General features: G+C 37.3%; 1 protein-coding gene across 4 annotated transcripts in view; it reads right to left on the reverse strand.

The window, feature by feature from the left end:
• Positions 1-14,123, reverse strand: part of LRP2 (LDL receptor related protein 2) — a 121,875-nt gene that overhangs the window by 48,217 nt on the left and 59,535 nt on the right. For all 4 annotated transcript variants that reach the window (XM_071811024.1, XM_071811025.1, XM_071811023.1 and 1 more), the window contains 10 exons: positions 10,241-10,407; positions 7,733-7,876; positions 6,695-6,804; positions 5,391-5,568; positions 4,873-5,086; positions 4,170-4,409; positions 3,847-4,035; positions 1,867-2,787; positions 1,137-1,302; positions 134-292 (listed from right to left, as the gene is read on the reverse strand). In XM_071811024.1, coding sequence (XP_071667125.1) covers positions 134-292; positions 1,137-1,302; positions 1,867-2,787; positions 3,847-4,035; positions 4,170-4,409; positions 4,873-5,086; positions 5,391-5,568; positions 6,695-6,804; positions 7,733-7,876; positions 10,241-10,407 — 2,488 coding nt within the window. The remainder of the gene's footprint in view (positions 1-133; positions 293-1,136; positions 1,303-1,866; positions 2,788-3,846; positions 4,036-4,169; positions 4,410-4,872; positions 5,087-5,390; positions 5,569-6,694; positions 6,805-7,732; positions 7,877-10,240; positions 10,408-14,123) is intronic.

Here is a 14,123-nt window from a genome sequence, read left to right on the forward strand (position 1 = left end):
CTCTTAACATTCTATAATACAAGGTATCAAATCCCATCGAAATGCTGAAAAACAGTTTAAAAAATTATGGAAAATAATCAATGTATTAAAAAATAACCAAATGTAAATCAACAAGTATGCTATCAATACATACAGATTTGCATCAGCCCAGTATAGCTGCTGTTCTTCATAGTCCAGGGTAAGCCCATTTGGCCATACCAAATTGGTGCTCACAATAGGTGTTCTGAAGTTTCCTCCAAGTGTAGCTCGTTCTATCTTTGCATTTGAACTCCAGTCAGTCCAGTACATATACCTGTCAATAACATGACTGTAAGGTTATCTATTCAACAAATAAAGCTCATGAAGCTCTTATCTGCTCCCAGATATCTCCACCCTGGTGTCTCTCACTGAAGTGTGTAGGGCAAAACTAGCGGAATACAACTTCTTCCTCTGTTTTGGCCCACTTTGACAAGGACGTCTTCAAGCAGGGATCCCTGGGCTCCACTTGAATGAACTTCAGAAAAGATTTTCCAGCTCCTATGGGAATCCAGTGAAGTCAATTCACCTCTTTCTTATCTTTCTTCATTTAAAATACAGTGTAATTGGTGATTAAATAAGAAATACAGTATAATAGAATAATGCCCCCAGCCTCTCAGCGAATGTTCAGATATGGAAACAAGAACTCCCCTGAGGCACTCAGGAAATATGATAGAAAAAGGGAAAGATTATACAAGACTCAAAACAGAGAGATCTCTTGGCAGTGTCACCTCATGATATGATATATGATATTCTTGAAGAAATCTTGGTTTCCAGAAATACCCTTTTTATTTTTCTGCCTTACACAGCAAATGGAGGATGGTTTGTTGCTTGACAAACACCTGCTTTGAACATCGTTCTCATTTACCCCCAGTACCTGGCTCCCACCAGCACTAAATGGAGCCTCATAGACTACAGATTCACAAATGTTCTAAATATCTCGGAAGAAAATTCAAATCTCTGAGGCTGAGATCAGCTTAGAAAACTTAAACCTGAAGAGTCAGATCTAGGATGGTTATGCACAGCTGGAACCCATGGCTCAGGACAGGAAGGATCTGGCAGCTTTCATCAAGGTCTAAATTGTAGTTTCACCTGCAGTCAAAATAAAGAGGAACACATACCCTCTGCAGGGATCTAACACAATGGCTCTTGGTCGTGGAACCCGGGCGATCACTGTGCGGTTGGAGCCATCCACAGCCATTGAGCTGATGGTCTGATTGAGGTACTCACTGTAGTAAACTCTGTTGTTGATCCAGTCAAAGGCTATGCCGTCTGGAGTACCCAGGTCTTGGGCACATGCAAGCAAACACACACACACAAATTCAGTATAGTTTCCTGAGATACTGGAATACTCTTCACCTATTATAATATGGCAACACCAAAGATGCTCTTAAAAAGCCATTGGTATGAATGCAAATTTGTCCATTTAAAACTAGTACTTAAGAACTAATACTTAAGACTCAGGCAGTTCTGTGTATGCAACAGTGTTACAAAGACCTTTTGCTCACATACACCTGAGTTCTGGTTGCTGTTCTCCAAGTAGCAGGAATCATCCCTCGCTCTGTAAGATTATTTTGCTATATATAATTTTAATTTATTGCATATACTTTTCTGTATATGTAAAAAAAATATTTAACCAGTTTTCTATTTCCATTTCATTGTCCTCAGGATGAAATAAGAATCTCAGAAGAAGAAAAAACTAATGAGAAGAATCAAAAGGAGCACTTCAAACATCTTAATTAAATAGTCTACCTTGATCATTAGCATAAAAATACCTGCTGAAATAGTGCTAGGTGCTGTAGTCCATTATTTTCAATACAATTACTTTGTGCCACATTTCAGTGCACTTACCAGATGCAACTACCGTTGGAGAGCTAATTCCTGGGTAGATACTAATATAACTGATTCTTCCTGTCCCTGAAGGATAACTTTGGGTAAAATATATTCGGTTGTTTATGCTGTCAAAATCCAGGGCCACTGCAGTTCTTAACACATTGACTGTGCGGAAGGGAGGACTGTGATTTTCAGGATCTAGGTGGATACTTCTGAGAGCATTCTCAAGAGCAAAAATCAAGTAATCATCAGTTGAAATGGAACATCTCTTGCCATCACTGTCTAGTGTTCCAAAGGCACAGCCACATCTGGGTGTTTGCACATCAGGCAGGGCAAAACACAGGTGAGAACAGCCTCCATTGTTGTCCAAACAAGGATTGTTGTTGACATCAAGGGGTGAACGTGACTGGAAACGCCTGTCGTAAATGGTAACATCCCTTAGCCAGTTAATGTTGTCCCGTATTACTGTCGGCTGATCAGTATTGCCTGGCTCCTTGCTGGCTTGGAAGACTTTTTTCAGGTTCCGATCCACCCAGATCATAGAATTTCCAAAGATGGTGATACCATATGGAGTCGGATAGCGACTGCCGTAACGCACAATTTCAACTTCACCACCATCGGGCTGAATTCTTGCAATCATATCTAGGGAATCATCCACCCAGTAAATGTATCCATTGCTGTGATCTATGGCCAGCCCACGAGGTGTGACAATGCCCTCGGATACAAGAACTGTTCTGTTGGTGCAGTCAAGAAATGCACGTTCAATCTTTGGATTTTGCCCATAATCTGCCCAGAACAGATATCTGTTTTTGGGATCGACTACTATGTGCCTTGGCATATCTATGGTAGTTTTAAGCAGAACACGGCGATAAGTTGTGTTTAAACGCAAAACTTCTATAAAAGTCTCTGCCAGGAATGCATTTGTAAAATAAAGATTTCCTGTTTTTAAAGGAAAAAAAAAGGCAGAAAAACAAAACAAAATGTCAACATATAGCATCAACACCCAAGAAACATGAGTTGATAAAATACCAAACTATAAAATGAAAATCCATAAACATCTCAGCAGTCAGAAGCATAAGGAACTTACCTACACTTCGAGAATTAGAAGACACCCAAACTGACAACAGTCAATTAACTTTGAAATCTTCATGGATTTCCATAGGGCAAATCAATGACATAAGATCAAAAGTGCATTAACTACAGTTGTTCTTCAGGTGTACTTTATTTTTTCTTTTAAATCTAAGCCTTTGGCTTGCCCTTCCATACTGTTATCTCTTTACCTTTTACAATGCCCAACTACGAAATGTTACATCACAGCACTGTCTACAGTAACTAAATGAAATGTATACAGTAGATTATTATTCTAAAGCACATCTCAACAAGCATATCAATCAACAGAATAACTTCTGCAAAACATTCTGCAAAAATGTATTAACAGTAATGGTCAGCTACTTAGAGTTCATTATCATTTTCTGAAGACTTAGCATTTGAATTAATCTCTAATATGTTTAAATAGGAACAGGAAGTGCAGCTGGGAAAATCAAAGTTCAAAACCAAAGTACTACTTTTGCTTTCTTTAATTTTCACTATAATTTATAAGGTTTGTTTACAGCAATCTGAGGGTAGATAAAGGGTCCTTCTTTCTTATCAATAATGTCATCAGACAACTTTTGTGCACTCTGGTTTTCCACTATGGTAATAAAGTATAGTAGTACACTGCATAACAGCTACTAATGAATGAACAAACAGGAAAAGAGACCCAAGAGAATTACAAAAGCATCAGGAGAGAAAAGGTTCTATATATCTGCTCTGATAAACTTTCATTTTTACACATGTATATAAACATAAGAGGCCTTCATTACTTCCTCTTGTTTTAAAATCACAAGTTAGATTCATAGGAATTCCATTCAAAATAGTTCCATTAGGATCCATTTATGTTAGTCTAAAAATTTTACAATATGTGAAGAATAACATTCCTCCAAACTCAGCTATGCTTACCTGCTACCCAGTCAACTGCAATGCCACGGATTCCATTTCGTCCTATTCCATTTGTAACAACATTTCTAAAATAAGAACCATCAGGTTTAATTTTACGTATTGCGTTCTGAGAAGAAACTGTGCTACTGAAGTCACACCAGAAAATGAAACCAGAAGGCATGTGAACATCCACGTGAAGTGCATTTCGTCCTGAAACATATTGAAAAGTAATAATTAATTAACCTTGATATAAAGAAACGTATTTAAAACATGTACTATGCCAGGAAGAAATGCAAAAACATCACGCATGATAAGATTTTTTTCCTACTATAATATTCACATACCTCTTCCTGCCAGTGGTACCATGGCTTCAGAGTGATCAGATGTCTCTAAACTAAATCCTTTAATTGCAGAAAGCATAGAAACAATTACAAATGAACTGTATGGGGAACAGGTTCTGTTATCAGGATTTAGCTGAAAGCCAGTAGCACAGGCACAAGAGAATAATCCACCAGGTAGAGGCAGGCAAAGCTGCTGACAAACTCCAATATTATTACTGCAGCCATTTGAAGAGCCAGCTGAATCTGTGAAAGACATACATGACAAGACATAAAAATCTGAACCATATCATCACAAACTCCCACAGGTATATAACCAAATTCATGCACTTGCATAGTATGAACAATCAGTTGACAAAAACAAAGGTCACAACCACTGTACATTTTAGCACATAAGCAGTAACAATGGATTTGCTGATTTCTTGTCACCAAGAATCAAATAAAATGGATATATTTGAAGTCAAAGTAACAAAATCTGCTATTTAGTCAACAGTACATTGACAATATTTTACTAAAACTACATGTGCTAACAAATGACTTAACTAGATGGTAGAACATCTCTTTAGCAAAAACAAGTAAATGCTTCTGACAGTTTTCCTGAAAGCCTAATCAAACCATTTGCTTTGAAAGAACATGCATTCTGTCTCTGAGGAAAGTTCAAGTTTTTCCAAGTTTGGTATCCTGAAATATCTCTTTAGCAAATACTCACTGTCTCTGTAATACACACGTAGGCACTTCAGTCTTGGGACATTATCTCTCAGTACTACTTTGTTTCCTCCAGTGGACTTGTCAACTCGTTCAATAACTTCATAATCTCGATCAGTGTAGTACAGAAAGGTATCATACACAGCAATTCCCCATGGATGGGAAAGATGAACCACCAGAGTCACACGATTTGTACCATCCACATTGCCTCTCTCAATCTAAGAAATCAGTTTAAAGCTTAGTATTACATTTCTTATAATAAAAGTTCGGTGTTACAATACAAAATTAAAATGCAACATATGCTACTAAAGTCTCTTCATACAGATGTTTATGTACAAGGTAAGAAGGGCCAGCAGGAGGCCAATAATATTTTCCAGTTTTTCATTCAAATTAATGGTATATTTTTAATGTTAACCAGTAACAAAAGTTACTCAGATTTTACTCAGTCCTGCAACTCCCAGTTACATAAGTAAACTGAAGTAACTGAATAAGTCGTGTGAGCAATTAGAAAACATCTCCTACCACTCCTGTGCTTGTGACAGCCCAGTACAACTTTTGTTCTTTAATGTCAATGGTAATGAACTCTACGTGGTCAAGGTTGCCAGTGAAGAGGGTTTGTACGCCTGATCCATCCATGTTTGCACTGGCAACCTTTGCTGGGACTCCACTGTCAGTTCCCTGGTCTGTCCAGTACAGCTTCCTGCAACACACATCACCACATCTGTTAGAAAAGCTGGTACCAGAGACCAATGGACCAGAATCAAGAGCATGTGCTTAAATCTATCTCCTTCCTCAGCCAAATGCTTCAGCACATGCTGAACAGAGATCGCTTTGAACCATGTCACAATGAAAAAGAGATCTGGTTTGAAAAAAGAAAAATGCTTGTTCTCCTGAAAAAGAGAAATGCCTGTTTCTCTTGAAAAAGAGAAAAATGCCAATTACATCACTTTTACAAATCTATATCCTCCCCTGTATCACCCACAATACCATCAGCAGGTAAACTCAGTAGAGTACTAGGACTATAACAAGAAAGCAGGAGAATAATAATTTTGTTTCACAGATGGCTACTGCAAGGTTTCAGCAGTGAGTTTGATTCCAATCTGGAATTAAAACTACAAGTTCAAAAAATCTATATGAAACAGAATACCATTATCTGGCTCTGGGGAATATGTGCGCTGCTCTGGCCTCCTGCTGAAGAACACATAGGGCACACGGCAGCCGCACTCCCAACTAGGGACAAAAAGTCAGGCATCAGTTTATCTGAAAGCTTGCCAAGTCACTAGCAGAACTGTCTCATTACTAATGTGGTCCTATGGAACACTGTGATTTGGGCAAAAAAGGCATCATACTGTAATTCTGAGTACTCTGCTGGGGGAAAAAAAATTACAGCTCTTTTTGGGAGAGAGCAGTAAAATTGTATTTACTGCTATGCAACATGTGACGTTCTTCTGATGTAGTGTGTTTTCTACTACAGACAGGCCTCAAGACAGACATCACAAGATATTTACAATATCTTATAAAGAAAGACTTTAGAATTCTCTTTACTCTGGGTTACCATTTTTCAGAGATTTTTTTCACAATCATAATATTCTGAGACTAAACAATTTTAACATATATGTTAAATTAAGGAGAATGAACAACTATGCAGCAGTTTATGAAGCCATGCAATTATTCTCTAGGGCTCAAAAATAGTAAACAAATTCTGCACAAATATGAAAAAAACAAAACCAGGTCAAATCAAGGATGGAAGCTGAAGACCCTAAAAATTAAGAAAAATGTGGAGAACATACTCATGTGCAAAGACAACAGAAATTTTGGAAATTTACCCTCTTGCTGGATCAACTGTCAAACCAATCGGCGTGCCAGCTCCCAGAGAGGTGCCATCATTGGTAATCAGTGTTTTCCTGTACTTTACATCACTATGCAGCTTCAGGACCTACACAAACATTGAACTCATCAGGGCATGTAATACAGAACTTACGACAGATTTTCAAATTAAAGGAAGTAAGCCTAAATCTATAGGGAGTTGAAATTGCAGAAAGTCTCTCAAGCACTAGGAAGAAAAAGCAGATTGTTCTGTACTCTGACCATCTCCCTTCTCTAACGTGCACCCCTTGAATGAGCTGCTTGCAGCTTAGAACCCGCCTATGTTAACATGTAACCATCCTAGGTATAAAAACAGTTAATTTTTCAGCTTTCATAATATCTTGAAAGTAGTACAGGCTGAACAGGTTGATGAAATGTTGATTTAGAAAGTATTACTTTTTTTTGTTAAATTGGCTGCCTTTTACTTTAATAGTATGTATCTATATTTTGGGATGAAGACAAGGATAACTGGGCTTATTCATAGTCATTACTGTTATTATATATCGCTTATCCTCTATTCCCCTAAGTTAAATGGCAGTTTTATCCTTCACATAATATCAGACTCCTAGTTTCCAGAAAGCTGCATAATATGATATCAAAGCATTTGGCAGTGGATCTTGCTGCATTTGATGGCAACATTCCTTTACTATCAGAGGCACTGCATTGAGATCATTGATTTGAAGCAAGATCAGTAATAATAATAGTAATTCAACCAATCAGAGGGGTTGTGTATCAAACACCAGAAGCTTAATGACTTGAATGGGAAAAAAAACCTACAAATAAAGTTCCCAGAATATACTGCTTTTGATCTCTTTGACTATGCTCAAATTTAGGTTTATCTCTTCAAGTTTGTAAACTATTTTTCTACAGGCTGTTTGCATTTTTAAATAAATCTAATTTCAGTTTTTCACTTAAAAAATATTACTAATTTCTACCAGTATATACAGCAGTGAAAAATCTAGGCTCTTACTCTCCAATTGTCCCTCTTAAATAATTACCTCAATTGACTGTGTCCCTGGGTTACTGTAATACAGGTTTGCAGATATCCAGTCCAGTGCCAGACCAATAGGAGCACCAATAACTGCTGCTGGAGCAAAAACTGTCCTGTTGGCTCCATCTGACCTCACTCTGTGAATCTCACCCTTGGGAAAAAAAAAGTTAACAAAAGTAAAGAAGTGTCAAGAGCAGAAAACACTCTTTAGTTCCAACTACACAAGCACTTACTTAATAATACAATCTTTTCTTAGCAAAGTGGAAATCCAGTAGAGAGAAATGTATTTGTGTATAGTCAATGCATAAACATAGTAAAAATATTATTGTAACTCATAATTATCCAGTGTAAAAAGGCATTCACCAACCAAAACCTGATCAACAGAAATAAAATTACTATATTATATAAGATTGAACTGTATAAATTTAAGCTAAATACAATCACACTTCTGTAGTTTGTATTTCATTATCAAAAGATTTTTACCAGGATACCTCAGTTAACCATCTTGAATACACCTGAAATCTAGTAAAGCAAAATAGTGTTCTCTCCATGCATAAACACTTAAGCTGTAATAACAGGAACTGAGACTAAGATTATCCTTGCAGCTTTCTTTGTAAGGGTAACCCTCAAAATGATGGCTTATCACTTGCAGATTCTATAGTATTAGCTACAGTGTTTGATCTTAAAGCATGATGTAAACAAGCATGAAACAGAGAGATAAGCCAGATAAAGGTCTGAAGTGGTTCCTCTAGCTGCCTTCGTGAGCTTTCTTCAGGCCGTGTCAGTTTTACAGGAGTTCTGCAGAAATCCTGCGTATTATCATACAAATCTTTCACAACTAGTATTAATGCAGAATTGGAATATCAGCAGCTACCACACACTATTAAGCCTTTTGGAGAAATGGTCAGTAGGGTTAGGGGTTAGTCTGCTTCTTCCCCTTCTTTGTTTCAGAGGGCAAGCCGGGACTGACACGGGTGTCTCAGCTCTGGGAGCAGCAGCAGCCTGACACCCGCAGGCCAGGGTTACAGACAGGGACACAGCCCACAGTCAGGCGTTTGGAGATCAAGAACTTCCCAGCACTCGGCCTGCACCAGTGCTTCCCCTCCCCGCGGTGTGAGGGGACACGTCAGACCAGGGCCCCCCACACAGCCCAGGGCGCCCCGCACAGCCCAGGCCCTCCTGCACAGCCCAGGGCCCCCCGCACAGCCCAGGGCGCCCCGCACAGCCCAGGCCCTCCTGCACAGCCCAGGGCCCCCCGCACAGCCGCTTGCAAACACCAGCTCTATCTGCTGGCTGAGACCTGTCAAGAACATTTTTTCAGACTGCGCAGAGGATCAAATAGATTCCTGAATATTTACCTAGTTTCTTGGGGAAAGGTTTGCTTAAATAGGTCTACTTAAATAATTCATGGGAATGAAACATTTTAGAAGAATAAATAACTAAATAAATTATAATTCCTTTATGAGTGACACAGAAAAGCCTCTAAAATCAGTGATTTTTAAACTTATTTTTAATTGAAACTCACAAAAACATAAGGGAAATGGGTTGGAGGAAAAAACAAACAAACAAACAACATAACAAAACAACAAACACAAAACACTTAAATCTCATATGGATGAAAGGTAACCAGTTAGAGTGATTTCTGTAAAACATAACTATGGAAATGTTATCTACCACTATACTTCTCCAGACATAAGCTCTGCTTTCCTTGAAAAAATCACTGCTTCTATGTTTCCAAGAGCGAACACATATATTGCTGAATCTGCAACTCCCCACCACAACCATCTCCCAGACTTCCACAGATTTTTTTTTTTGTTGTTCATGATGCAAAAATTGGGAATTTTTTGTGGCAAGTTAGCCTTAGGGAACACACATCATCTCTTAGATCAGCAAGGACAACCATTAAAAATGCTTAGTCAAACAATTAGCTATTAAAATTAGTTCAAACTATTTCTTAGACCTGTAAGTTTCATATGAGCTACCTGGAAACTGTTGTGAATCTGCAACCATCTTCTATTTAAAGAAAAAGATGTCCCTCTACTATGTTACTTCATTAAGCACTCAGACTAGATGCACGTATTTTCATCGTAATCTTTAGTGCCACTGTGTCCAATGTACTGCTGCCATGGAGATGTGTTCTGGTTGTGTTTGCAGAACTAAGTTCTAAATCAACAGAGAAGAGTGAACTACAGCAACGGGCTGAGAGTATGGTTCTGTCAGCGCTTTCTGATATTTCCTGTTTGTGTCTCTGGTTGAACCAGAAATCACATTAATCAAATACTGCAGCTGAAAGAGATGAAAACTAATTTACAAAAGAGATCAAGCTTCTTTCTCTTATCCTGGTAAGGGGAACAAAAACCCTTCCAAAAAACGAGAACAACCTCAACTTGCATTTCTTTCAATTACATATATCAAAATTGTTACCTGACAGGCTAATATATTTCAGTCAAAAACATTATTTTAAAATAAAAAAGTCTAATTTTAGTGCACATTTTGAACACAAATACTAACTTACCGGATTTTCAACCCAATAAATCATCTGTTCCGAGTCATCAAAGTCAACATCAACACCATTTTGAACTCCTGCTATTGGAACCATAGCATCATTGGTCTTCTCCTCAGGGTTTAGAGAAATTCCATAAATTATATTATCTCTCACAGCAATAAGGAAAGGATGTTCAACTGTGAAAACATATCATGTAATTTAGAGTTGTTTCTGATCAAATAAATGGCATCATGATATACTTCCCCTCTCCCACACAGAAGTCCCTGATGCTGGGAAAGGTTGAATGTTATCAGTGATACGTTCCAACCACCTACCTCTGAGTTTGTTCCCTCACTAGGAGTGAGGTTATCGGTTATTGTAATTGCTGTACATTTAAAGTTTCAGCACTGTGCAATGAGAATGCACGTGCAAGTCAATTCTGAGAAAGAACAAGTAAGGGCTGAGGGAAAAAGGTCTGAGCAGCTTCTTCAAACCTCTGAGAATGGGAACCCAGAGGACAAAGCTCTGAGCACTCAACAGGACATTCCTTAGATGCATTCTACTTTCTGCTGAGGAAGATTCACAAGCAAGGTACAACATCACAGCAGCAACTGCTCATCTTTGTTATTATATATAACTGCAGCATTGTGTTCTCTTGTTTTATCTCTAAGGGAGCAGAAATATTCCTTTACATTGTATTTACTTTTAGTAGGAAAGCTTGTACCCTTGTGCTTAAATCTTATTAACAAAGGCAATCTAGTCAGGTGATTGGAGAAAATGCATTGGAGAGCTGTAGAATGCGAGTCAGCAACTTCATTTCTCATCTGCTAGGGAGGAGGGGAAGAGAGTCTCCTGAACACCAGCTCCCCTCTTCCTTGAGCTTTTGCCCTGGAGAACAAATTCTAGTCTCTTCTCTCCATAGGCAAAGCTACCACTTGGTAGGGAATTAGGCTGCTGCTGCATAGAAGGTAGCAATTTCCTCTCTTATAATAGATCAAAGACTTTTTTGTGTGTGTTTTGTTTGTTTGTTTGTTTTTATTTTCTTCACTAGCTGTTAAATACATTCATATAATATTGCAGTGAAAATTTTGACATGAAAAACCACAAACCACAGCATCATTGCATGTCTCAAAAATCATTCTCCATATTTCTCTCTGGCAGCTGGAACTATTTGTCAAATTTGGCAGAAGCTTACATATCATTTGTCTCAGCACAGAAGTCATATTTTGGCAAACGATTCCCTGAAGACATATAGCTAGCTCTGCCTGCGGATTTCTTGGACTTCTTTCATTTTTTTTTTCTTCCTAAGAATGTGAAACACCAGTGCTCTTCTATAAAATGTTTGCAAGAAACTGCTAAATTCATGTGAAATTGTTCCAATGCATACAAGACCTGGAGTCATTATCCCCTTTCTGATTGCAGTCCAACACTACTGAATCCTGCTGAAATACAGATATGTGAATTCTCTAGGCTAGACTGTTTGTACTTTAGAAGTTTGATAGTCTCAGTTAAAGCAATCATGTTCTACAGAAAATTTTTTGCTGACTGCTTCCTTTAACACCCATGCAAATCTATAGTCTGATTATTCTTCCTTTGTGTAATACACAATGGAACAAATTTGCTAAGCTATACACATCTGAATTCCATATAGCTTCACCAGATAGACATTAATATACCTTCTGCAATTTTTAAACTTAATGCATGATTACATGACAAATGAAAATTCACGTGTTGTTATATTAAATATGCAAATTTATAATATTAATACAAGATTTTAATATACACAGATATCTTGCTTTGTTTCCAAGCTGGCTTGCTACATTACCATCTTTAATATCAGCCTGAAAAGCAGTTTAAAGTAAAGTAAGTGCAAAGGCAATCTTATAAAATTAGGATTCTTCATCTTATGTAAAGCTAGAAATTGTGCAATCCTAGAACCAATGCCATTCCATCAACATGTAGTTAGCAGTATTTAATATGCAAACTAAGCAGGCAGAGACCTGCAATATCATTGTTTCGTAGAGACACTGGGCAACCAAATGCATACAGCTTAGTTTAATCTTCCTTCTGAAAGTTTTTGCTGGCCTATTAAAGTAAACATGAACAGCAAGGATAGTAGTAAATATTAGAAAATAAATGGCAAATGCCTATTCATTTGTAATCATTACCAATAATTAAAATCTTTTACCATTAAAGGAATCAGCCTATTTTTAATAACTTTTTCTGCTGAGCTGACCTTCAGCAAATATTATTTTAAAAAATTTCCAAAATATGTAATTTTTTTTTTACATACTGTTTTAAATGTGTAAGTTCCATCTAAAAAGAAAAAATAAGCCCATGTCATTTAAATTAATTGTACTTCACAGAAAGATATTTCTATTTCTCTATTACAGAAATGATATTAAGTAATTATGTAACTTATGAAAGGGCCACAACTGTACCTAAGTAGACCCAGGGAACTTTGCAACATGTGGGAAATAAAGACAAGAACCATTAACAGCTCTTTTCAGTGGCCGGACTCTACACATGCATGTGCTTCATCACTGCTTTGTTCCACCGTTTTCATCATGATCCCTCTATAAGGCTGCTCATACTAAAACCAGTACAGATTTCTAAAAGAATCCCTCTTGTTTTTAATAGATTAAACAAACTCGCACTTCATTTCAAATTACATAAATTGTTAATTCTCTTACTGCTGCTAAGAAAAATGTAATTGCAACTCAGATCTTCAAAGAACACGTGCTAAGTATCAAGCAGCAAAACACCACGATATGGCTCTTAAAATTTAGATAGTTTTAAAATCTTTTCAGCATCTTTTGACTAACGGAGATTTCTAGTGTCAGCTCATCCCAAAGATAATTTCTACTTAAATTTTAATTATTTGAAGTTTCCTTATCAGGGAGGCACCAAAGCACACTTTATATCTGTACAACTGATGGAGAAATTAATAATGAATGCTTTATCTGATTAAATTAATCTGGTCAAATTTCTGGTCACAAGCTGCCTGCCAGTAATCTGAATTTTTTGTGACTTTTTAAAAAAATTAATTGACTAAATGATTTTTACAAATCATTGATGTCTGTGGACTGTTCCAAGGAAGTTCAGTGGCACTTTTCGATATGAAGTTTTGTTTGCAAAGGTTAGCTCTGTTACAGCTGCATTACCTGTAGCATCTGTAATTTTAGGCTGTTTCTAGACCTCCTGCATTTGGCATACTAATTTTTTACACTGGAGAGGAGAAAAAGCTCAAGCTGTGAAATTTTGATCTGAATTCCAAAATGCATTAGTTCAGACAGGCTGAAGAAAGTGACGAGGAACAGGGAGAGCATCTCTCCCGATTAGAGGAAAATAAAATATTGTGACTAAATCCTTAGCAAAATACAGGCTGAGAAAGAATGTGACAGTCATGTCAAAAATATACAACAGAACATATATCAGGGATGAAGGAAAACTACTGATGCTACTTAGCCTGAATGACAGAAACGGCGTAAGAAACAGGCATAAGCTGGGGAAAGACTGTATTTGAACAGAAAATCAGGTTTCCAAACATCATAATTGTGACTTTGATGAGTTTTTTGGTCAAGAAACCGAATTAATCTTAGACGGTACCTTGACTGGTGCAAGGGGACATGTGATAAAGTAGGCAAGGACAAGAAGGAAACAGACTTGAGTGACTAAGAAAGTCCCTTTTAGTCCTGTATCCTGAAATTCTTACAATTGCAACTCTTAAAAACAGGTTTCCAGGCTGAGTATTTATAATGAGAAGGACAACATTCTGTCAGGGTACAGATATTAAGCTCTGTCCAGATGCATTCCAACAGCAAAACATTCAATACCTTGAGAAATTTTAAAATGTTGCTTCTTTAAAGTGCTTAAAAGAAAATTGAGTTAATCCATTTTCGCAAAATGAAGC

This window comes from Patagioenas fasciata, chromosome 7 (assembly GCF_037038585.1).
Source record: "Patagioenas fasciata isolate bPatFas1 chromosome 7, bPatFas1.hap1, whole genome shotgun sequence".
In the NCBI taxonomy this organism is placed as follows: Eukaryota; Metazoa; Chordata; class Aves; order Columbiformes; family Columbidae; genus Patagioenas; species Patagioenas fasciata.